Source organism: Pseudophryne corroboree, chromosome 1 (assembly GCF_028390025.1).
Source record: "Pseudophryne corroboree isolate aPseCor3 chromosome 1, aPseCor3.hap2, whole genome shotgun sequence".
NCBI lineage: Eukaryota > Metazoa > Chordata > Amphibia > Anura > Myobatrachidae > Pseudophryne > Pseudophryne corroboree.
Window position 1 is genome coordinate 515,421,985 of NC_086444.1, and position 25,874 is coordinate 515,447,858.

Consider the following 25,874-nt stretch of genomic DNA (forward strand, 5'->3'; position numbering starts at 1 on the left):
GGACTATAGAAGTTCCTCCTGTACATTACTGCTTAGTTAAAATATTTCTGGTGTTTTTTCACCTGCACTTAGCGTTGGAGTTCATCAAATCTTTGTTCTCTGTCCCGTTTATTCCCTTTATACCTCTTCTCTTGACCGACAATAATCACCCAACAACCATATCTTCTATAAGCAGACAACACTGAAATCTATCTCTCATCCCCCTTACGTCTACCTTTTTTTCACTAACGTCCTAGAGGATGCTGGGGACTCCGTAAGGACCATGGGGATAGACGGGCTCCGCAGGAGACATGGGCACTAAGAAAAGACTTTAGACTATGGGTGTGCACTGGCTCCTCCCTCTATGCCCCTCCTCCAGACCTCAGTTTATTACTGTGCCCAGAGGAGATGGGTGCAATTACAGGAGCTCTCCTGAGTTTCTGTGAGAAAAGTATTTTATGATTTTTTTAAGTTTTTTATGTTCAGGGAGCCTGCTGGCAACAGACTCCCTGCAGCGAGGGACTGAGGAGAGAGAAACAGACCTACTTTTTAGTAGCCTCTGTTTCTTAGGCTACTGGACACCATTAGCTCCAGAGGGATCGGTACGCAGGTCTCACCCTCGCCGTCCGTCCCGGAGCCGCGCCGCCGACATCCTCCTCACAGAGCCAGAAGATTGAAGCCGGTTGAGTATGAGAAGTTAGAAGTCATCACAGGCGGCAGAAGACTTCGTTTCTTCACTGAGGCAACGCACAGCACTGCAGCTGTGCGCCATTGATCCCATACACCTCACACTGAGCGGTCACTGTAAGGGTGAGGGCGCAGGGGGGGGCGCCCTGGGCAGCAATAGGGACTTAACTGGCATAAATAACTTATATACAGCTGGGCACTGTATATAAGACGAGCCCCCGCCAGTTTTTGAAAATTTCGAGCAGGACAGAAGCCCGCCGCTGAGGGGGCGGGGCTTCTCCCTCAGCACTCACCAGCGCCATTTTCTCCACAGCACAGCGCTGAGAGGAAGCTCACTGGACTCTCCCCTGCTTATCTACGGATCAGAAGGTTTAAAGGAGGGAGGGGGGCACATAATTGGCGTTTTCTCTTATATGTATACAGCGCTATCAGGGTAAACATTTTATTGGTGTTTTTTTCATGGGTTTTTATAGCGCTGGGTGTGTGCTGGCATACTCTCTCTCTGTCTCTCCTAAGGGCCTTCTGGGGGAACTATCTTCAGATAAGAGGATTCCCTGTGTGTGTGGTGTGTCGGTACGCGTGTGTCGGCATGTCTGAGGTGGAAGGCTCTCCTAGGGAGGAGGTGGAGCAAATGATTGAAGTGTCTCCGTCAGCAACGCCGACACCTGACTGGATGGATATGTGGAATGTTTAAGCGCTAATGTAAATTTATTAAATAAAAGGTTGGATAAAACTGAGGCAAAGGTGCATGCAGGGTATCAACCCCATCCTACCCCTATGTCACAGGGATCTTCGGGGTCTCAGAAGCACCCACTATCACAACTAATTGACACAGAAACCGACACAGATTCTGATTCTAGTGTCGACTACGATTATGCAAAGTTACAGCCATAGTTGGCTAAAACTATTCAATATATGATTATTTCCGTGAAAGATGTTTTGCATATCACGGAGGAACCTCCTATCCCAGACACGAGGGTCCTTATGTATAAGGGAAAGAAGCCTGAGGTAGCCTTTCCCCCTTCTGTCGAGCTGAACAAGTTATTTGAAAAGGCTTGGGAATCTCCAGACAAGAAACTGCAGATTCCCAAGAGGATTCTTATGGCACATCCTTTCCCAGCTAAGGATAGGATACGGTGGGAATCCTCCCCACGCGTTGACAAAGCGTTGACGCGCTTATCCAAAAAGATAGCGTTGCCATCCCAGGATACGGCTACCCTCAGGGATCCTGCGGAGCGCAAATTGGAGGCTACTCTAAAGTCTGTTTACACACATTCTGGTACCTTACTCAGACCGGCGATAGCGTCGGCTTGGGTTTGTAGCGCTGTAGCAGCGTGGACTGATAGCTTATCGGCAGGACTTGATACCCTGGATAAGGATACAGTTCTGTTGACCTTAGGACATATTAAAGATGCTGTCTTATATATGAGAGATGCTCAAAGGGACATTGGCATACTGGGTTCTAGGGTCAACGCTATGTCGATCTCTGCTAGGCGTGTCCTGTGGACCCGACAATGGACAGGTGATGCCGACTCAAAGCGGCACATGGAGGTATTACCGTACAAGGGTGAGGAATTATTTGGGGAAGGTTTCTCGGACCTGGTCTACACGGCTACGGCAGGTAAACCAAATTTCTTGCCCTTTATTCCTTCACAGCCTAAGAAAGCACAACATTATCAGATGCAGTCCTTTCGGCCACCGAGAAACAAGAGAGTACGAGGTGCGTCCTTTCTTGCCAGAGGTAAGGGCAGAGGGAAAAAGCTGCCGACCACAACTAGTTCCCAGGAATAGAAGTCCTCCCCGGCCTCTGCGAAGTCCACCGCATGACGCTGGGGCTCCACTACGGGAGTCCGCCCCAGTGGGGGCACGTCTTCGTCTTTTCAGCCACATCTGGGTTCACTCACAGGTGGATCCCTGGGCAATAGAAATTGTTTCTCAGGGTTACAAGCTGGAATTCGACGAGGTGCCTCCTCGCCGGTTTTTCAAATCGGCCCTACCAGCTTCTCCCCCAGAAAGGGAGATAGTTTTAAATGCAATTCAAAAATTGTGTCTTCAACAGGTGGTGGTCAATATTCCCCTACTTCAACAAGGGAGGGGGTATTACTCAACCCTGTTTGTAGTCCCGAAGCCGGACGGCTCGGTCAGACCCATTTTAAATTTAAAATCCCTGAACCTATACCTGCAAAGGTTCAAATTCAAGATGGAATCGCTCAGATCGTCATCGCTAGCCTGGAAGGGGGGGATTTTATGGTTTCCCTGGACATAAAGGATGCATACCTTCATGTCCCCATATATCCGCCTCATCAGGCATTCCTAAGATTTGCGGTACAGGATTGTCATTTCCAATTTCAGACGTTGCCGTTTGGGCTTTCCACAGCCCCGAGGATTTTCACCAAGGTAATGGCGGAAATGATTGTGCTCCTGCGAAAGCAGGGTGTCACAATTATCCCGTACTTGGACGATCTCCTCATAAAAGCGAGATCGCAGGAACAGTTGTTGAAGAGTGTGTCGCTTTCACTGGAGGTGCTACAGCAACACGGCTGGGTTCTAAATCTCCCGAAGTCGCAGTTAGTTCCTACGACTCGTCTACCCTTCTTGGGTATGATTCTGGATACAGACCAGAAAAGGGCATATCTTCCGACAGAAAAGGCCCAGGGACTCATGACTCTGGTCAGGAATCTCTTGAAGCCGAAGCAGGTGTCAGTTCATCACTGCACTCGGGTCCTAGGGAAAATGGTGGCATCTTACGAGGCCATTCCCTTCGGCAGGTTCCATGCGAGGACTTTCCAATGGGACCTACTAGACAAGTGGTCCGTGTCGCATCTACAGATGCGTCAGTTGATCTCCCTGTCACCCAGGACCAGGGTGTCTCTGCTGTGGTGGCTGCAAAGTGCTCATCTTCTAGAGGGTCGCAGGTTCGGCATCCAGGACTGGATTCTGGTGACCACGGACGCGAGCCTTCGAGGCTGGGGAGCAGTCACACAAGGGAAAAGCTTCCAAGGTCTTTGGTCAAGTCAAGAGACTTGTCTTCACATCAACATTCTGGAGCTGAGGGCCATATACAACGCCCTTCGTCATGCGGAGTCATTGCTTCACGATCTACCAGTTCTGATCCAGTCAGACAACATAACCGCAGTGGCTCATGTAAACCGCCAGGGCGGGACAAAGAGCAGGGTGGCAATGGCGGAAGCCACCAGGATTCTTCGCTGGGCGGAAAATCATGTAAGCGCTCTGTCGGCGGTCTTCATCCCGGGGGTGGACAACTGGGAAGCAGACTTCCTCAGCCAACAGAACCTGCATCCAGGAGAGTGGAGACTTCATCAGGAAGTCTTCGCACAGATTGCAAGTCAGTGGGGACTGCCACAGATAGACATGATGGCATCCCGCCTCAACAAAAAGCTACACAGGTATTGCGCCAGGTCAAGAGACCCTCAGGCGGTGGCTGTGGACGCCCTAGTGACACCATGGGTGTTCCAGTCGGTCTATGTGTTTCCTCCTCTTCCTCTCATTCCCAAGGTGTTGAGGATAATAAGAAGAAGAGTGCGGACGATTCTCATTGTTCCAGATTGACCACGAAGGGCCTGGTATCCGGATCTGCAGGAAATGCTCACAGAAGATCCGTGGCCTCTTCCTCTACGACAGGACCTGTTACTACAGGGGCCCTGCCTGTTCCAAGACTTACCGCGGCTGCGTTTGACGGCATGGCGGTTGAACGCCGGATCCTAGCTGAAAAGGGCATTCCGGATGCGGTCATTCCTACTTTGATTAAGGCTAGGAAGGACGTGACAGCTAAGCATTATCACTGCATATGGCGAAAGTATGTTTCTTGGTGTGAGGCCAGGAAAGCTCCTACGGAAGATTTCCATCTGGGCCGTTTCCTTCACTTCCTTCAAACGGGAGTGAATTTGGGCCTGAAGTTGGGCACCATTATGGTTCAGATTTCGGCCCTATCCATTTTCTTTCAAAAGGAATTGGCTTCTCTCCCAGAAGTACAGACTTTTGTGAAGGGAGTGCTGCATATTCAGCCTCCTTTTGTACCTCCGGTGGCGCCTTGGGACCTTAACGTGGTGTTGAGTTTCCTTAAGTCGCACTGGTTTGAACCGCTGGAATCGGTGGAGTTAAAATATCTCACCTGGAAGGTGGTCATGTTGTTAGCCTTGGCTTCGGCTAGGCGAGTATCAGAATTGGCGGCTTTGTCTCATAAAAGCCCCTATCTGGTTTTCCATGTCGATAGAGCGGAGTTGCGGACCCGTCCTCAATTCCTGCCTAAGGTGGTTTCATCCTTTCATATGAACCAGCCTATTGTGGTGCCTGTGGCTACGCGTGACTTGGAGGACTCCAAGTCCCTTGATGTGGTCAGGGTTTTGAAAATGTACGTGGCCAGAACGGCTAGAGTCAGAAAAACAGAATCACTGTTTGTCCTGTATGCTGCCAACAGGCTTGGCGCTCCTGCTTCAAAGCAGACTATTGCCCGCTGGATTTGTAACACCATTCAGCAGGCTCATTCTACGGCTGGATTGCCGTTGCCTAAATCGGTTAAGGCCCATTCCACTAGGAAGGTGGGCTCTTCTTGGGCGGCTGCCCGAGGGATCTCGGCATTACAGCTGTGCCGAGCTGCTACTTGGTCAGGTTCAAACACGTTTGCTAAGTTCTACAAGTTTGATACCCTGGCTGAGGAGGACCTCTTGTTTGCTCAATCGGTGCTGCAGAGTCATCCGCACTCTCCCGCCCGTTTGGGAGCTTTGGTATAATCCCCATGGTCCTTACGGAGTCCCCAGCATCCTCTAGGACATTAGTGAAAATAAGATTTTAAACCTACCGGTAAATCTTTTTCACGTAGTCCGTAGAGGATGCTGGGCGCCCGTCCCAAGTGCGGACTACTTCTGCAAGACTTGTATATAGTTTTGCTTACATAAGGGTTATGTTATAGTTTCATCGGTCTTGTCTCAATGCTAAGTTTCATACTGTTGACTGGTTCTTGTGTTCCAAGTTATACGGTGTGTTTGGTGTGTGCTGGTATGAATCTTGCACTTGGATTGCTAAAATCCTTTCCTTGTACTGTCCATCTCCTCTGGGCACAGTTTCTCTGAGGTCTGGAGGAGGGGCATAGAGGGAGGAGCCAGTGCACACCCATAGTCTAAAGTCTTTTCTTAGTGCCCATGTCTCCTGCGGAGCCCTCCTATCCCCATGGTCCTTACGGAGTCCCCAGCATCCTCTACGGACTACGTGAAAAAGATTTACCGGTAGGTTTAAAATCTTATTTTTTTTTTTTAGTGCCTTTCCACTTTCTTTACTTGAATGTCCCAATTCTAATTGAAACTCACCATGTCTAGAGAGGATCTAGGGGTCTATTCATGAAGCACTGAAAAGAGTGGAGAAGTGAGCTAGTGGAGAATCAGCGTTAAAGTAACATTTCTAAAGTGCATAATATAAAATTATACAGAGCAGCTGATTGGTTGCCATGGGCAATTTCTCCACTGGCTCACTTCTCCACTCGTTTCACTGCTTCATGAATAGACCCCCTAGTCATCTTCCCTCCTTGAAAATGCCTAAATACGCCAAATGTCATAAAGCCATTAGTGAGGCTACCTTCAGCTGACCTGTAGGAAGACAAAAGTTTAAATTAAGGAAAATTATGGTTCTAAAGTAACAGAGTATTTGGCATTTTATTTGAGAAGTTTTTGCCTTCCCTAAACATAGGCACAATTGTAAATTGTGCAGTAATTGACTAAGAGTGGAGAGTAGACTTTCCTAAAACGCTGGGTAGAAAATTTATTTGGTTTTGCACAAAACTAAATTGATCTACAGTATGGCATGCATCAAGCGAGCATATTAAATGAGGATCAGTGTGATCGAATTTCAGATTTTGTATTTTTTTTTTCACTGTAGTTAGCGAAGGCTTACATTAGAGGCATTCATTTTCTAATGTTTCCAGAGGCTGGTAGTTGGACTAGAGCTATGAAAGTTCTAAGCCACGTTAGTTCAATCCTGAATTTACTCTATCCACCTTTTGCTATCAAAGATTTAAATTTATCAAGCACATCCTTTCTTCAAAATAACATGAGTACAACTCACCTTTAATCGAATAACCTCCATAGAAATCCCTTGTCTGTTTTTTACATTCTTTTCCCAAAGCAAATTCTGAAAAGTGGAGAAACATAAAATATTGAGCATACACAAACCACAACAAACCAGAACAAATACCTTCTAATTTTTCGGATCTTACTTGGATAAACAAATTGAGCTTTTCTTCAACTACATTTCCAAAGACCTCAAATGTTACTGTTACAATGCTCTGTTAAAAAAGGAACAATTTGTTAACACACAATAGTGTATAGCAAAGTGTAAATAAATAAAAATAGTTACATACAGGGTACAATGCGGTCATTTGGCTGATTATCGATCAAATTTGTGAAGTGTTTGGTTACACATGGGACAATTAACGTTTCACCAAATTTAGTTGATGATAGGATCACAAGACTGAGTATACATTCCTCTCAGCCTGCCACACAGGACAGCAGTTGTTTCATTATGCTCCTACTTATAAAATCAAAACACACTGAGGTGTCTTTGCTTGGCAACTGAAACATATATTACTCTAAACTTGTTCCCAGGCAGCTTATTTCCTTCAGCTTCCAAAGCTTTGTGAGGCAGGGGTCAGTGACGTAAAGAGAAAATTGCCTGGGAGTGAGAATAGTGCAATATGAGTCACCACACTTGAATACAGTGTGCAGTGTTTAAAGATATGTCCTCATACATCTTTGTTGTAGTCACACCAAACAGCCCCTCTTGGCACACCATAATATACAGCGCTATGAACTGGATGTAAAAATACACATTTAATTATAAGAAGGGTTGTTGCAACAAATAAACCATAAGTACTTATGTAATTTATAGATAATAAGTTAAAATTATCAATTTAAAACAAATAGGGCAAACTCAACACAGCAGTTCGTATGGTGTATTACCACATGTAAAAGCCTCACATGATCTCCTATTTAAAGTCCATGGAAGAAATGCCACAGCCCAGGGGGTGCAATAAACACTTGTCAGATGTTTTTAGTCCTTAAGGAGTAAGATGAACAGGCCTTTAATGCTTGGTTCCGGACACATGAGGTCCTATTGAAAGCTTGGTCCTGTGCTCCTTATTCGGACGGCAGTGAGTTCCCCATTTGTGATGGTAGGTGGACTTCTAGATGTATTCCAGGATGTATTTGAGATCTGTAGTAGTAGGCTTCTTAAAACCAACGCGTTTCGCTGTGTCAACAGCTTTGTCAAGGTATGTGTGTCCATTGTGAAAGTGCCCTTTTTAAAGGCTGTGTTAATTGCCCATTGATTACAGCTGTAACTCATTACAAACATCATCATATACAAAAAAAAAAAAAAACTATATCCAGTTCAAACTATTCATGATCAGTGGAGACAAGTGTATATATATTTCAAAAGCACTTTTTAATATTTATTTACTGTGTTTGTAGCTTAAAATTCTATAGGTACTTCCTGGGTACAGCTAATGGTCACATGACCGCATGAGTATGTTTCCGGTCTCTGGAACGCATACCAGAGACTCATTGGCTGCTTGTTGTAATTTCGCCGATCGCGTGACCTAACATCCGTCCACGTGAACGGCTCTTATCCCGCGATAGTGTCAAGGCTATTCAGTGATATGTGAGAGCCGCGATCACGAGACAGGGCCTCTTTGGTGACGCGGACCCCCGGAAGTGCGTCACGCCCTTGGTTAATAACAAGTACGGTCACATGATCGGACATTCGAAAGGGCATATTTGCCCTAAATTCAATAAAGCTATTTATCACATAATCTGAATCTCGTTTTACATATCCATTAGATAAAATCTAGTTCTAATAGTCTTAGTTAGATAATCCTATCAAATTATTATGATTTCTTAGACAAGGTTAGATTTCATTAAGATAGACTCCAAATCTTTACCACGTATACATATGTATATAAAATTAGTTCCAACATCTGACAAGTGTTTATTGCACCCCGTGGGCTGTGGCATTTCTTCCATGGACTTTAAATAGGAGATCACGTGAGGCGTCTACATGTGGTAATACGCCATACAAACTTCTGTGTTGAGTTTGCCCTATTTGTTTTAAATTGATAATTTTTACTTATTATCTATAAATTACATAAGTACTTATGGTTTATTTGTTGCAACAACCCTTCTTATAATTAAATGTGTATTTTTACATCCAGTTCATAGCGCTGTATATTATCCTTTCCACAATTGTTCCCTCAGGGGTTGACTATCCCTTAAACAGCTGCTTTAGGTCAAACAATTACAATTGGTAATTTCTTTTTGCCTCTTGGCACACCAGACTGCTTGAGACTCTTCTAGCATTAGACATTTTTTTTTCATCTTCTTTTCCGAAAATGTGTCTTAGTCGCAATGCTGATTGATTTGATATAGGACACTTGTATATATGTGTGAGACAGCTCTGAATGCACACTCAATCACACACAATATACAAGTGTCAGATATCAAATTAATAAGTACAGTCCCCATCCTGCGTCCTAGTTGCATTTGGCAAAAAAAGACATTAGCAGAGTTGCATTGGGGGCCTGGCAGCTCATCTTGCTCTGCATGGCGTATTAAGGCTAGATGTGTGAGGACACATCTGTATTTATGCTACATTCCAAGCTAAGGAAGCATAGAAAACCCGCTTACACCTATAGTACACTAGTAGCCACTATGCAAGCAAAGAATTACCTAAAGAAAAATTTTAGGTTCTCTTTAAAAGACCACTAAAACTGAAGTTAGGTTGCCTTATTTCAAAGAGCTACTATTGCTGTACACATAACTGTAAAAGTCCCCATACCTTGACAGGGGAGGCAGTAACGTAACCGGTGGTCACAATACCGATGTTAGAATCCCGCCCCCTTACAGTCCCGACAGTCGGCATGCCGACTAACAGGGACTATTCCCACTCGTGGGTGTCCATGACAACCATAGAGTGGGAATATAACCTGCACTCACTAACGAGACCGGGGTTAGAAGCGGTGGTGTTGCTGCAGTGAGGGTTTAGAAGCAGTGGTGTTTCTGTAGTGAGGGGTTAGAAGCAGTGGTGTTACTGCAGTGAGGGGTTAGAAGCTATGGTGCTCCTGCAGTGAGGGGTTAAAAGCAAGGAAGTGTTTTTTGTCGTAGTGTAGTGTTAGAAGCAGTGGTGTTGCTGTAGTGTAGGCTTAGAAGCAGTGGTGTTGCTGTAGTGTAGGCTTAGAAGCAGTGATGTTGCTGTAGTGTAGGCTTAAAAGCAGTGGTGTTGCTGTAGTGTAATTTTAGAAGTTGTGGTGGTGTTGCTGTATTGTGGGGTTAGAAGCGATGGTGGTATTGTGTTGTGGGGTTAGAAGTGGTGGTGTTGCTGTAGTATGGGGTTAGAAGCACTGGTGTTGCTGTAGTGAGGGGTTAGAAGTAGTGGTGTTGCTGTAGCTTAGGGTTAGAAGCAGTGGCGTTGCTGTAGCATAGGGTTAGATGTGGTGTTCCTGCATTGAGGGGTTAGAAGCAGTGGTATTGCTGCAGAGAGGGTTTAGAAGCAGTGGTGTTCCTGCAATGAGCGATTAGAAGCAGTGGTATTGCTGCAGAGAGGGTTTAGAAGCAGTGGTGTTCCTGCAGTGAGGGGTTAGACGCTATGGTGCTCCTGCAGTGTAGGGTTAGAAGCAGTAGTGTTGCTGTAGTGTGGAGTTAGAAGCAGTGGTGTTCCTTTAGTGAGGGGTTAGAAGCAGTGATGTTTCTGTAATGAGGGGTTAGAAGCAGTGGTGCTGCTGTAGTGTAGGCTTAGATTTAGAAGCAGTGGTGCTGCTGTAGTGTAATCTTAGAAGTGGTGGTGTTGCTGTAGTGAAATTTTAGAAGTAGTGGTGGTGTTGCTGTATTGTGGTGTTAGAAGCGATGGTGTTACTGTGTTCAAGTTGTGGGGTTAGAAGCAGTGGTGTTCCTCTAGCGAGGAGTTAGCAGCAGTGATGTTGCTGTAATGAGGGGTTAGAAGCAGTGGTTTTCCTGCAGTGAGGGGTTAAAAGCAGTGGTGTTCCTGAAGTGTAGGGTTAGAATCAGTGATGTCGCTATAGTGTGGAGTTAGAAGCAGTGGTGTTTCTTTAGTGAGGGGTTAGAAGCAGTGATGTTGCTGTAATAATGGGTTAGAAGCAGCGGTCCTGCTGTAGTGTAGGTTTAGACTTAGAAGCAGTGGTGTTGCTGTAGTGTAATTTTAGAAGTTGTGGTGGTGTTGCTGTATTGTCGGGTTAGAAGCGATGGTGTTACTGTGTTGTGGGGTTAGAAGCAGTGGTGTTGCTGTAGTATGGGGTTTAGAAGCAGTGGTGTTCCTGCAGTGAGGGGTTAGAAGCAGTGGTGCTCCTGCAATGAGGGGTTAAAAGCAGTGGGGTTCCTGCAGTGTAGGATTAGAAGCAGTGGTGTTGCTGTAGTGTAGGATTAGAAGCGGTGGTGTTGCTGTAGTGTAATCTTAGAAGCAGTGGTGCTGCTGTAGTGTAGGCTTAGAAGTGCTGGTGTTGCTGTAGTCTTATCTTAGAAGCGGTGGTGTTACTGTAGTGTAATTTTAGAAGTGGTGGTGTTGCTGTAGGGTGGGGTTAGAAGCAGTGGTGTTGCTATAGTGAGGGGTTAGAAGTAGTGATGAGAGGATTCGGTTTTACTCGGTTCTCAAAATGGCATTTTATTGGCTCACGGATGTCACGTGTTTTGGATAGCCAATAAGATGCCGTTTTGAGAACCGAGTAAAACCGAATCCGCTCATCACTAGTTAGAAGCAGTGCCGTTGCTGTAGCATAGGGTTAGAAAAGGTGGTGTTCCTGCAGTGAGGTGTTAGAAGCGTTGGTGTTGCTGGAGTGTGGAGTTATAAACAGTGGTGTTACTTTAGTGAGGGGTTAAAAGCAGTGGTGTTGCTGCAATGAGGGGTTAGAAGCAGTGGTGCTGCAGCAGTGATGGGTTAGAAGCAGTGGTGTTCCTGCAGTGAGGGGTTAGAAGCAGTGGTTTTCCTGCAGTGAGGGGTTAGAAGCAGTGGTTTTCCTGCAGTGAGGGGTTAGTAGCTATGGTGCTCCTGGCAGTGAGGGGTTAAAAGCAGCGATGTTCCTGCAGTGAGGGGCTAAAAGCAGCAGTGTTCCTGCAGCGAGGGGTTAGAAGCTATGGTGCTCCTGCATTGTAGGGTTAGAAGCAGTGGTGTTGCTGTAGTGTGGAGTTAGAAGCAGTGGTGTTCCTGCAGTGAGGGGTTAGAAGCAGTGATGTTGCTGTAATGGGGGGTTAGAAGCAATGGTGTTGCTGCAGTGAGGGGTTAGAAGCGGTGGTGTTGCCGCAGCGTAATCTTAGAAGTGGTGGTGTTGCTGAAGTGAGAGTTTAGAAGTGGTGGTGTTGCTACAGTGAGAGGTTAGAAGCATTGGTGTTGCTGCAGTGAGGGGTTAGAAGCGGTGGTATTGCTGCAGTGAGGGTTTAGAAGCAGTAGTGTTGCTGCAGTGAGGGGTTATAGGCCCTACCCACATGCCGATATTCTGAAAGATATGAACGATCTCGTTCATTTATGAACTCGTTCATATCTTTCAGTGTGGAGACTCCAGCGATGAACGATGCGCGGCCCCGCGCTCGTTCATCGCTGATCTCCCGTCGGCTGTGCATGCAGGCCAATATGGACGATCTCGTCCATATTTGCCTGCACTTCAATGCAGCCGGGTGACGGGGGGAGTGAAGAAACTTCACTCCCCCCGTCACTGCCCCCCCGCCGCCGGGTTGCTCGTCGGCCGTATCGGCCGTCGGGCACCTCGGCGGCGCATCGCCGAGTGTGTAGGGCCCTTTAGAAGTTATGATGCTCCTGCAGTGAGGGGTTAAAAGCAAGGAAGTGTTTTTGTCGTAGTGTAGTGTTAGAAGCAGTGGTGTTGCTGTAGTGTAGGCTTAGAAGCGGTGGAGTTGCTGTAGTGTAATATTAGAAGCAGTGATGTTGCTGTAGTGTAGGCTTAGAAGCGGTGTTGTTGCTGTAGTGTAGGCTTAGAAACAGTGGTGCTGCTGTAGTGTAGGCTTAGAAGCAGTGGTGTTGCTGTAGCGTAATTTTAGTAGTGGTGGTGTTGCTGTAGGGTGGGGTTAGAAGCAGTGGCGTTGCTGTACTGTAGGGTTAGAAGCAGTGTTGTTGCTGTAGTGAAGGGTTAGAAGCAGTGGTGTTGCTGCAGTGAGGGTTTAGAAGCAGTGGTGCTCCTGGCAGTGAGAGGTTAAAATCAGTGGTGTTGCTGTAGTGAAGTGTTAGAAACAGTGGTATTGCTTTAGTGTGGGGTTAGAAGAAGTGTTGTTGCTGTAGGGAAGGGTTAGAAGCGGTGGTGTTGCTGAAGTGTGGGGTTAGAATCAATGGTGTTGCTGTAGTCCAGGTTTGGAGGTGGTTGTGTTGCTGTAGTGTGGGTTTGGGGAGGAGGTTTGTTAGTGTAGTTTGGAGCTACAATGGGGGGGTTTTCTTGTGAGGGGCAATGTGTGTGTGTTTTTGTAACTGTGGGGAAGGGGTGGGGTGCTCCAGAAATTCTCAAACAGGTTAGTAACCCTGGGGTTGGCCCTGGGTAGAGGGTTGTGAAGAAGTGGCTGGCATTGGATGAGTCAGAGGGGGTGAGAGATTTTAAATAAGACTATTAGCAGAGATAAAAGTAGAACTGTAATAGGAGAACATGAACTTAAAATTAAAGAAGTCAAAAACTTGTATCACATTTAATCCAGTGAGTACATAGAGGTTTGTGTACTTGTAATAAAGGATTATGTACTAGGAAATATAAGGTTTGTGTGAATTTGATTTTTCATGTTAAGAATCTGTATAGTAGAGCTCTGAGTTCACTGGTGCAAGTACTGAAGACTGTAGAGCTGCCATGTTGATCATACTGCATGCTGACCGGAGATTATACAGATCCCAAGTTGCTAAAAATCAGTGTAAATTACTCTGAAGAAAAAATAAAGAGCACATAAAAATAGCACACTTTTAGCTATATGCAGAATCAGCAGCATATGTGCGTGGTACACATCATCACCATCAGTGTGTACATCTCCTAACGTGTATATGCGTGTCTGCATTAGCTGTACTGAATGTCCCTTTCCTCCCCTGGTCTCAGCTTCTCAAACATAGGTGGATATAACTGACATATAGGTAAATGTATTATAATGACACGCATCGTGCCGCTATAACACTTCTTGCTTCGCCTCATTACCGAGGCGAAGCAGGAAGAGACATCAACAAGATGTATTAAGTAACATCTTGTCTGCTTCGCTACCCCCTCCGGCTATGCCCCCTAAAGCACACAGCGCATCAGCTTAGTGCTCCTATGCGGATGCATTGGATCTCGCTACTCACGCGAAATCCCCAGCGCAGATCAGAGCCGGCACCCGCCACAGCCAGGGACAGCTCTGTCCCTGCTGTGGTGTATGAGCATCGACACCATGCAGCTGTCGAAATCAGGTGTCTGAATGGTCAGTCATACATTGCCCGCGCATTTCGACCTATCATCTTATCGTTATCAGCGCCGATAATGACAGGGGCGCATATCGCCCCTGTCACTGGACAATCACCAGGGTTATCATACATGGGGGAGCGGTATAGCACACATAACGTGCGCTGATACCACTTCCCCCCATATCGACAGTTCTTACATTTACATAATAGGGGTCTATTCATGAAGCAGTGAAAAGAGTGGAGACGTGAGCCTGTGGAGAAGTTGCCTATGGCAACTAATAAGCTGCTCATTAAAATTGTATAGTATGCAATTTATAAATGTTACTTCAATGCTGATTGGTTGCCATGGGCAACTTCTCCACCCTTTTCACTGCTTCATGAATAGACCCCATGATTCTGCAGGTCAGGCAAGTTCCATTACACACAATTCACGCACTCTGCATAAGTCCCCATGTGTAAAGATTTATATGGAACACAATATTTGGAATGTACGCCTTATGGGGATGCTACTTTTTAATACAAATGCCTAGAATTTGTTTGCCGCTGCCCAGTAAAATACTTTTTAAGGACTTGTAGTACTTTGAAGGACAGGATGAGCAACCAATGTAATTATTTATGCAGTGGACATACTGTTAGCGGTATGCAGTTGAGTTGCCAGCAGTCGGGATCCCGACCTCTGACAATGCCAATAGCTGGAATCCTGGCTAACAGCGGCTACTGCCACTTGTGGGTGTCCACAACACCCATAGAGTGGGAATATAACCTGTGGCAAGCACAGCGAACCACTGAGCCTGCAGCATGGCGAACACAGCGAGCACACAAGAGGACTCGTTGCGCTCGCCCCGCTGCCAGCATACTGACGACTGGGATGCCGTTGTCGGTTTACTTATGGCGGGCAATCCTACTGTTGGTAAATCATACTTATCCCCTATTAGCTGATTTATTTTATCTCCATGTATTGCTTATTCACACATTGCAACCAACTTGGTGCGCCTAACATGGCTGCCTCACCTGGTCCCCTGTGTAGAATGGTAAATGCATGGTACAGAGGAACAAACAAGAGACTCGCCTAGTATTCTTATCACTCCCATATTGTGTCACATGGTTTCAGGCATTGCCTATTCTGTCCAGTATAATCCTATGTAGGATGCCTTAAATGGCTACCTTTGTTAAATGGCTTTCCTTGTAACTGATGTAACTGATGACCCAATGTGGCTACAACACTATGTATTACCACCATGGTCTCCATATTTCTTGCAAAGTTATAACATACTTGCCTACTTTTAAAAAAGCATTACAGGAAGATGTGAAAGTAACACCTATAAGTGCGGACAAGCACTGCTACATCTGAGAGGCGTGTCATGAAATTTACAGCCATATGTAAATGAGCCCCAATGTTTGTAAGATCTACTTGTTGAAGAAAAGACACTGATATTTTTCAGGAATTATTTGATTCGTGTATCGTGTTTTACAAGAGCTTTCATATACGTACATATACTGGCCACGAGAAACCTTAGTTTAAATGCATGTAGCCATAGGGATCATTGTGCCTTATAACTAAATCAGGGAAATGGCACTGATGATCCCATTTGAATGTATGTATCTCTGATTTCTTATTTTCACCCAAGAATGTAATAGTTACATAATGGGGATAAGGTGCAATCAGGGATATTGCTGGACTATTCAGGGAGTGAGGGAGATTGCTACTATTTCAGGGAGTCTCCTGCAGAATGATGGAGGGTAGGTAACTATGAGATATACCCCCTTCTCATACTCACTTCCTGTACTGTTGTTTTTTTTTTTTTAAAAGGTAAACCCCTTTATCATGTTGGTATTACCTGTTAAGGACCTTGAGTTCTATTGGCGAAAAAGCACTATATAAATAAAAATAAGATTTTAAACCTACCGGTAAATCTTTTTCTCCTAGTCCGTAGAGGATGCTGGGGACTTCGTAAGGACCATGGGGTATAGACGGGCTCCGCAGGAGACATGGGCACTATAAAGAACTTTTAGTATGGGTGTGCACTGGCTCCTCCCTCTATGCCCCTCCTCCAGACCTCAGTTAGAGAACAGTGCCCAGAGGAGATGGACAATACGAGGAATAAATTTTGTTAATCTAAGGGCAAGATTCATACCAGCCCACACCAAGCATACTATATAACCTGGAAATATGCAACCAGTTAACAGTATGAACAAAAAACAGTATCAGCCAAAGACCGATTCCCACTGTAACATAACCTAGTGTTCATTCTAGCACCCTGCACCTTTCAAATCCTTTGCAGTTCCTCTTTCCTGCCTGGGGTGTCGCTCTCTGCTGTGGTGCTTCTCAGCACACTCTGATCTGTTACTCAGTGCTGTGATACAGACCTGTGTGTGCTGAGAAGCACCAGAGCAGATAGCGACACCGCAGGCGGGAAAGAGGAACTGCACAGGATTTGAAAGGTGCAGGGTGCTAGAATGAACACTAATAACCCTTATGTAAGCAACAACTATATACAAGTCTTGCAGAGTAAGTCCGCACTGGGATGGGCGCCCAGCATCCTCTGCGGACTAGGAGAAAAAGATTTACTGGTAGGTTTAAAATCTTATTTTCTCTTACGTCCTAGAGGATGCTGGGGACTCCGTAAGGACCATGGGGTTTATACCAAAGCTCCAACCCGGGCGGGAGAGTGCGGATGACTCTGTAGCACCGATTGAGCAAACGCTAGGTCCTCATCAGCCAGGGTATCAAACTTCTAGAATTTTGCAAAAGTGTTTGAACCCGACCAAGTAGCTGCTCGGCACAACTGTAAAGCCGAGACGTCTCGGGCAGCCGCCCAAGAAGAGCCCACCTTCCTAGTGAAATGGGCCTTTACCGAATTTGGTAACGGCAATCCAGCCGTAGAATAAGCCTGCTGAATCGTCTTACAGATCCAGCGAGCAATACTCTGCTTCGAAGCAGGCGCGCCAATCTTGTTGGCTGCATACAGGACAAACAGAGCCTCTGTTTTCCTAACCCTAGCCGTCCTGGCTACATAAATCTTTAATGCCCTGACTACATCCAGGGACTTGGAGTCCTCCAAGTCACTCGTAGCTACAGGCACCACAATAGGTTGGTTCATATGAAATGAAGACACCTTATGCAAAAATTGAGGACGAGTCCTCAATTTTGCTTATCCACATGAAAAATCAAGTAGGGGCTCTTGTGAGACAAAGCCGCCAATTCTGACACCCGCCTTGCCGAAGCCAAAGCCAATAACATGACCACCTTCAAGGTGAGAAATTTGAATTCAACCGTTTGAAGGGGTTCAAACCAGTGTGATTTAAGGAACTGTAACACCACGTTCAGGTCCCATGGTGCAGCACTCCTTTTACAAATGTTTGGACTTCTGGGAGAGAAGCCAATTCCTTCTGAAAAAATATAGATAGGCTCCATTAAGGTACAGATTTCGGCCCTAACTTCAGGCCCATATCCACTCCTGTCTGTAGGAAGTGGAGAAAACGGCCCAGATGGAAATCTTCCGTAGAAGCATTCTTGGTTTCACACCAAGAGACATACTTCCTCCAGATACGGTGATAATGTTTCGCCGTCACCTCCTTCCTAGCCTTTATTAGAGTAGGTATGACCTCCTCCGGAATACCTTTCCCAGCTAGGATCCGGCGTTCAACCGCCATGCCGTCAAACGTAACCGCGGTAAGTCTAGGAACACGCAGGGCCCCTGCTGCAACAGGTCCTCCCTGAGAGGAAGAGGCCAAGGATCTTCTGTGATCATTTCCTAAAGATCTGAGTACCAGGCCCTTCGAGGCCAATCTGGAACAATGAGTATTGTCTGTACTCTTTTTTGTCTTATGATCCTCAAAATCTTTGCGATGAGAGGAAGAGGAGGAAACACATAGACCGACTGAAACACCCACGGTGTTACCAGGGCGTCTACTGCTATTGCCTGAGGGTCCCGGGACCTGACACAATACCTCCGAAGCTTCATGTTGAGGCGTGACGCCATCTTGTCTATGAAGACTGCTGACAGAGCGCTTACGTGATTTTCCGCCCAGCGAAGAATCCTGGTGGCTTCCGCCATTGCGACCCTGCTCCTTGTCCCGCCTTGGCGGTTCACATAAGCCACGGCTGTGACATTGTCTGATTGAATCAGAACTGGTAGGTTGCGAAGAAGATTCTCCGCTTGTCGAAGACCGTTGTATACGGCCCTTCATTCCAGCACGTTGATGTGCAGATAAGACTCCTGGCTTGGCCCGGTGGGCGGGCTTGCAGCACGGCCGCATTTTAGCTCAGCTCTCCGTCCCCCCGCTGAAAAGCACCTGAATCGCGGGGTGTGCACTGAGCCCTGGACTGATATTACACCTCAGGGCCCAGCGGAGATAGCGGTGGGCAAGAGGGCATTACCTCCCCGGCTCCCCACCAACTCTTTTCCATGGATTTCGAGCGCCAAGTGTGGCGCCTGCTGCCCGCGGCCGCCATCTTGTGAGTGGCCGGGCGTCCCATTTGTCCGATTCCCCGCTTCCACGAGCTCCAGGACGGACAGCGCTGACACCTGTGGCGGACTCCCAGCACTTCCACACCCCGATCAACACCGGAGGGTGTTGCCGGGCTCTGGCCGCAGGAGAGCAGGCACCAGCGTGCGGGTGAGTGCAGGACCCCTCCACCCCCCTGCCGCAACTAAGGCCTCCGCTGGACCCCGCTTCCCTGGCAGAGTGCTTGCGGCCTGACGCCGCCGGAGACGGGGCCTCTTTCATAACTGACATCACGCAGCCCATACATCACGACCCTGCCACATGAAAACTGCTCAGCTCATCTCTGCATATCACAGTTCTCTGTGGAGGGCCCCAGCTCTGCTGCCCTAACACCCTCTGCTACCAGGGAGTGAATATTAAGGCACGCACAGACACCTGCATAGAGCGACTGCCCCTGCTCCAGGACGACACCCCAGGTAACGGGGTACCTCAGGGTGACATCGAACCACATTGACTGGGGTTGCTGGAGACCGGTGCTGCCAGAAACTATCATTTGATTTGACGTGCCGTCTTTTCAGCAATTGTGGCCGCGTATTTGTAACTCAACAGACACAATACTCCCTGCAGGGCAGGATAACTGATTTCACCAACTTTCTCATTGTGACACGAAGCAGCCTCTTTTTATTATCATGGATAAATACGTGGCGAAGTCATGCGAGGGGGTCGCGGTTCCGCACCGGTGAAAACTAAGGAGACGAGGGCTTCGGCCTCTATGCACACATGTTCTCCACCTCCTTCACCCAATGCCAATGTCTTGGACAGTGTACCGGACCCCTCGAGGTATACGACAGACGCAGTGGCCAGGGCGCAGGAAATCTCTGACATCCTCTCACCGCTGTTGGATAAGAAACTCGGTGGTCTGAAAGACGCCATTGATTCTACCATGACGCAGCTAAAAAAGCACAGCTCCCGGCTGGAAGAGGCCGAACAACGTGTCTCGAACTTGGAAGATGATCTGACGGCGACACGTTCTGTCGTCGATAGCCAAACATCCACTATTTCTGCAATACAAGAAAAGCTTGAAGATTTAGAAAATCGTAATCGTCGAAATAACCTCCGGCTGATTGGCCTGCCAGAATCCGTTAAACCTCGGGAGCTAATGTCCTTGGTTTCAACCTGGCTACCGACGGAACTCGGCTGTTTGACGGAGGGCGAATCCATGATGATTGAGCGTGCTCACCGAATTGGTCCCGACTTCCAGGCGGACCGCCAAAGACCCCGGCCAGTTATATTCAAATTTCTTAATTGCACAGATAAGGTCAAGATGATGGAAGCATACCGTAAAGCTCAAAGCCTCGCCTATCACGGCGATAAGTTGCTTCTGTTTCAAGACTTTTCGTATAATGTAGCCATTAGTGATGAGCGAGGTTCGGTTTTACTCGGTTTTACTCGGTTCTCAAAACGGCATCTTATTGGCTATCCAAAACACGTGACATCCGTGAGCCAATAAGATGCCGTTTTGAGAACCGAGTAAAACCGAGTAAAACCGAACCCGCTCATCACTAGACTAGCCATGAGACGGCGGGAATTCTCCCCAGCTTGCAAAATCCTATTTGAAGAGGGAATCCGTTTCGCCCTGCTTTATCCAGCAAAGCTTCGTGCTCAACATAATGGGAAGACGTATCTGTTTGACACCTCTTCAGCGGCCAAGACGTTTGCGGAATCATTAAGAGGTCCGTCCTCGCCGGCCTCCAGAGACAGAGACTTATAACATGTCTTCCCATGGACTTAGCATATAACTCATCCTTCTTACTGCTTTCATGTTTGGTAATGTATGGCTGATTACAAATTGCCTTATTTTTATGATTATTACTGCACAGTATGTTTGTGGAACTGACTGTTCCTGGATACCCCAACCCCCCCTCTCCCCTCTCTTCGTAACCCTACTCCCCTTTCTTCCCCCTTCCTTTAATGTTTATTCAGATAGACTTATATTTAAGGTTTATAAAGTGTTCTTTGGACCACTGTTTTGGGTTCAAACAAAAATGTTAGAAAATGGACACACCACTATGTATTGCATACAACAGTTTTTCCTACTGATCACATGGTATAGTTTTATCAGTATTCACAATAGTTGGACCTCCCTACTTGCTGGGATAGGGGGAGCCACATGGTTTAACATATTAATGTTTTGTATGTCCGACAGGACAGGCATTGGTTGAGCTTTGTTTAAAATGGCGGTGTCTTCGGTGACTAAGACAAGCCTCAAGTTCCTTACTTGGAACGTTGAAGGCTTAAATACCCCGATTAAGCGTAGGAAGATATTGCAACACCTTAAGCGTCTGCGGCCAGATGTTGCGATGTTACAAGAGACGCATTGGAAATCAGGAGACCCTAATGTCCTGAGGGACAACTGGTTCCAAGATTATAAATCAGCCTCGTTTACCTCAAAAAAAAGGGGTGTGTTAATTATATTTCACAAATCTCTCAGATATACCATATTAGATACTCGTACTGACGACGAAGGCCGGTTTTTGTTCATAAAATGACAACTGGAAGGAGAACTTTTTACCCTTGTGACTCTATATGCACCTAATTCAGAACATAACGCTTTCTTCACGGATATCTATGTCCGACTTCAGGACTGGGCTGAGGGTAGGCTAATAATTGGGGGAGATTTTAATTCCACACTTCACCCGTCTTTAGATAGATCTGATACATCTAGTGGCCGCACACATTCCACACCAGCCGCATTACAATTTCTATCGTCCTCACTTAACTTGGTAGACCCTTGGCGACATCAACATCCTGTCGGCCGAGAGTATAGGTTTTTCTCACACCCACATGCTACCTCCAGTCGAATTGACTATTGGATGCTCTCTGATACATTGCTCTCCAGGGTAGGAGACTCAAAAGTAGAAGACATTGCCATCTCTGACCATGCACCCACATGGTTCACATTAGATCTGCAGTCTCCCAAAACTACCTCTTTTAATTGGCGATTCCCCTCCTACCTATATACATCTCCTGAATTCAAGACTTATTTAGAAACTAATTTCATACATTACGCTAAAGACAATGCACAGCACGAAGGAGATATAAATCTCTTTTGGTCTGCCTCCAAGCCGGTGATGAGGGGTTATGTAATTGCTTATGTTGCAAACAAGCGTAAGAACCTTAATCAGCGATATCGGGACCTGGGTCTGGCACTCACAAATTCGTATGTACAACTGCTCTCTTCCCCAACAGGTGATAACCGTAGAATTTACACTTAAACAAAACACCTCTATGATACTTTCTGCACGGAAAGAGCATAATACGCTCTAGACTTTCAAAAACACAGATATTATAAGTGGGGTAATAAGGCGGGCAAACTTCTCGCGAACATGGTTCGTAGTCAGCGCCCCACCCAAACTATTCTATCTCTGCAAACAGGCCCTCAACTGTCCTCTGACCCGGCAGAAATTGCCGACTCTTTCCTGACCTATTATAAAGAACTTTACACTGCCCCACCGGATGACCCTATTGGTGGTATGGCCTGCCTCCGCTCTGCCGGATCCCCTATGCTGACTGAAGACGACAGAACTTCCCTCATGACACCGGTCACAGACTTAGAATTAATGACGGTGGTTAAGCATTTAGCTAACGGCAAATCCCCTGGCCCAGACGGTTTGAGCACGGAATACTATAAATTATTGTTACCCCATGTTACACCTCATCTCCTATCACTAATTAATTCCATTTTATCGGGAAATGTTGCCCCTCCTATGTTTAATCAGGCTCGTGTGATAGTACTACCAAAGCCGGGGAAAGACCCCACCCAAGTTCAGTCATATCGCCCAATTTCCCTTCTGAATCAGGACTTTAAAATTTTAACTGCTCTTATGGCAAATAGGCTGCAACTTATACTATCTATGATACTACACCCATCCCAGACCGGCTTTGTGAAGGGAAGAACCTCAGTACACAATATTAGACAATTGATAGCGGCATTGACCACGTCGGCCCAGTCACCGGGGGGAAAGTCCCTGTTAGTGAGTTGTGATGCTGACAAAGCATTTTACCGTGTGTCATGGTCACACCTGCTGAGAATTCTTCACTGTCAGGGATTTGGGGCTGGTTTTGTTAAACTTTTCCGCACTATCTATACCTCTCCGGCCGCATTCCTCACAGTGAATGGAATGAACACGGATATCTTTATGTTGCATAGAGGCACGAGACAGGGATGTCCATTATCCCCACTCTTATTTGACCTTGCACTGGACCCGCTCATCAGACACTGTCATCTCAACACCACCTGGCGCGGGATTAAAATTGGTAATCGGGACCTTAAAGTCACGGCTTATGCCGATGACTTGCTGCTATACTTCTCGAATCCCAAAGATGCGTTTCCTAGCTTATTATCTCTGCTGACGGTTTTTTAATCAATTTCTGGATTCAAGATCAATAAATCTAAAACTGAAGCTCTAGCCCTTCATCCCGGTGCGACTCACGACTGGGATGACCAATTCCCTTTTCGATGGGCAAAACAGACGATCACATATCTAGGCCTTAAAATACCCATTAACCCTGCTGACTTATATAGATACAACTTCCCACGAGTCATTGCACGTACCCTAGACGACTTTCAGAAGTGGAAGCACTTACCCCTCTCTTATCTCGGCAGATGTCAATTGATTAAAATGATCACCTTCCCGAGACTACTATACCCCATTCAAATGCTACCTTTACTGATATCTGAGGCAGACTTGAAAATTTTAAATAGGGCCTTTAGTGAATTTATCTGGGGACTCAAAAAACCTAGAATCTCGTTATTTAAGTTGTGCCGATCGTAAAAGTTGGGCGGTGTGAACCTACCCTGTATCAGAAGTTATATGCTGGCTGCAAATTATCGTTATGCAGTCGACTGGATACATGGAACGGAGATTTTCGCTACCACCGGCTTGGAACAGGCCTTTTGCCCTGAAATCCCACTCGTTGGATTGCTACACACGCCCGTCCTCTTTCCCTCCTCAGATACAAAGCAACATCCTATTAATGTCCACATGCATGGCCTGGAGACAAGCACGTTCTAGGATGGGCGTCTCCAGCCATAACACCACCTTTCTCCCACTATCACACAACCCAGGGTTTCATGGGACGACTATACAAATCACGTTGGCTGCGCTGGCAAATCAGGACATTAGATTATTGTACTAGTTGATTGACCGAGACACCTACCAGATGTGCACATATACTACCCTTTGCGAGAGGCTTCCACAACTTCCGATTCCACTATTTGCATACTTTCAGATTCGTAGCTATCTTCACAAATTATTAACCACAATGACAATACAAGACAAAACTAACAATTTAGATGTCGTTTTACAAGCCACACCTAAAGTTCACCATTCTATGGCCTTTCTTTATACATTTCTCAAAAAAATTATAGACTGGGACACTACTCACTCAGGAATGACCAAATGGGCAGTGGACTTCCCAACTATTACCACATCTGATATGCTTACAGCATTTAACAAAATTAACAAAACCCTCTCTTCAGCTTCATATGCTGAGATGAATTATCAAATATTGCATCGCTCCTATATTACACCGAAATTACGATTCCATATGGGCACAACTCCTGACTCCAAATGTTTTAAATGCGGAGCGCCTGAAGCAGACATATATCATTGTTTATGGAGCTGTCCTGAAGTTCTCAAGTTTTGGGGTCTAGTACAAAACTATATCAAAACTGAGCTGCATATCGGTGTGGTGGCCACCCCTGAATGGGCTATCTGGGACGTCCACTGTCCCTTGGCCAGCGCCGGCTGCTGACTAAAATAGCAGCCGCAAGCAAAAAGACTATTCTATCACAATGGATAGCTACTGATTCATTGTCCCTGGCTTTGTTATTGCCACGGTTATCATACCTATTTCATATGGAGTGGCTTGAGATGTCTATTGATAAAGAACGTAAAATTGAAAAATTCTTTGACATTTGGCTCCCTTATGTACAGATGCTCGATGAAACTATTAAAACTCCCCTTCGACAGGATGTAAAACTTACTACCTGGTACAATCTTGAATTGCTCACCCTAGGTCACCCACCTTTCTAGGAACTGTGAAACTGACGTTGTTTGTAACTTTTTTCTTCCTTTGCCTGATCTATGATGTTATCTTTCTCTTATGCCATGCTGATCTGCTGCTGCCGCTATAAGCTGTTGTATACTGAAATGTATGCTTATTTTTTGTGAATGTCCAATAAAATATTTTGAAGAAAAAAAAAAAAGACTGCTGGCTTGACCATAGTCCCTGAAAATTTCTTCCTTGCGTGACTGCTCCCCATCCTCGGTGGCTCGCGTCCGTGGTTACCAGAACCCAGTCCTGAATGCCGAACCTGCGACCCTCTAGAAGGTGAGCACTTTGCAGCCACCATAGGAGAGACACCCTGGCCCTGGGGGACAGTGTTATTTTCTGATGTATTTGTAGATGGGACCCGGACCACTTGTCCAGAAGGTCCCACTGAAACGTCCTTGCATGAAACCTGCCGAAGGGAATGGCCTCGTATGAGGCCACCATTTTTCCCAGAACTCGAGTGCATTGATGAACTGACACTCTTTTTGGCTTTAGCAGGTCTCTGACCATGTTCTGGAGGTCCTGGGCTTTTTCCGACGGGAGAAAAACCTTCTTTCGTTCCTTGTCCAGTATCATGTCTAGGAACGATAGTCGAGTCGTTGGAACCAATTGCGACTTTGGCAGATTGAGAATCCAACTGTGCATGTTGGAGCACTCTCAGGGAGAGCGACACGTTCTTCAGCAATTGATCTCTTGATCTCGCCTTTATCAGGAGATCGTCCAAGTATGGGATAATTGTGACTCCTTGTCTGCGCAGGATCACCATCATTTCCGCCATCACCTTGGTGAAAATCCTCGGGGCCGTGGAAAGCCCAAACGGCAACGTCTGAAACTGGTAATGACAATCCTATACAGCGAATCTCAGGTACTCCTGATGAGAGGGATATATGGGGACATGAAGGTAAGCATCCTTTATGTATAGTAACACCATAAAACCCCCCCTTCCAGGCTGGATATTACAGCTCGGAGCGATTCCATCTTGAATTTGAATCTTTTCAAGTACAGGTTTAGGGATTTTAGATTTAAAATGGGTCTGACCGAACCATCCGGCTTCGGGACCACAAACAGGGTCGAATAAAACCCTTTTCCCTGTTGGACCAGGGGAACCCTGACAATAATTTGCTATTGACACAGCGTTTGAATTGCATTTAACACTACTTCTCTCTCTGGGGGAGAAGCTGGTAAGGCCAACTTGAAAAATCGGCGCGGGGGCA

At 46.3% G+C, this 25,874-nt stretch overlaps 1 protein-coding gene across 1 annotated transcript in view; it reads right to left on the reverse strand.

The window, feature by feature from the left end:
* Positions 1-25,874, reverse strand: part of LOC134896596 (zinc-regulated GTPase metalloprotein activator 1-like) — a 227,316-nt gene that overhangs the window by 56,577 nt on the left and 144,865 nt on the right. Inside the window, exons 13-14 of the mRNA XM_063913930.1 lie at positions 6,893-6,961; positions 6,742-6,807 (exon numbers count right to left, since the gene is read on the reverse strand). Of these exons, the coding sequence (XP_063770000.1) occupies positions 6,742-6,807; positions 6,893-6,961 (135 nt within the window). The remainder of the gene's footprint in view (positions 1-6,741; positions 6,808-6,892; positions 6,962-25,874) is intronic.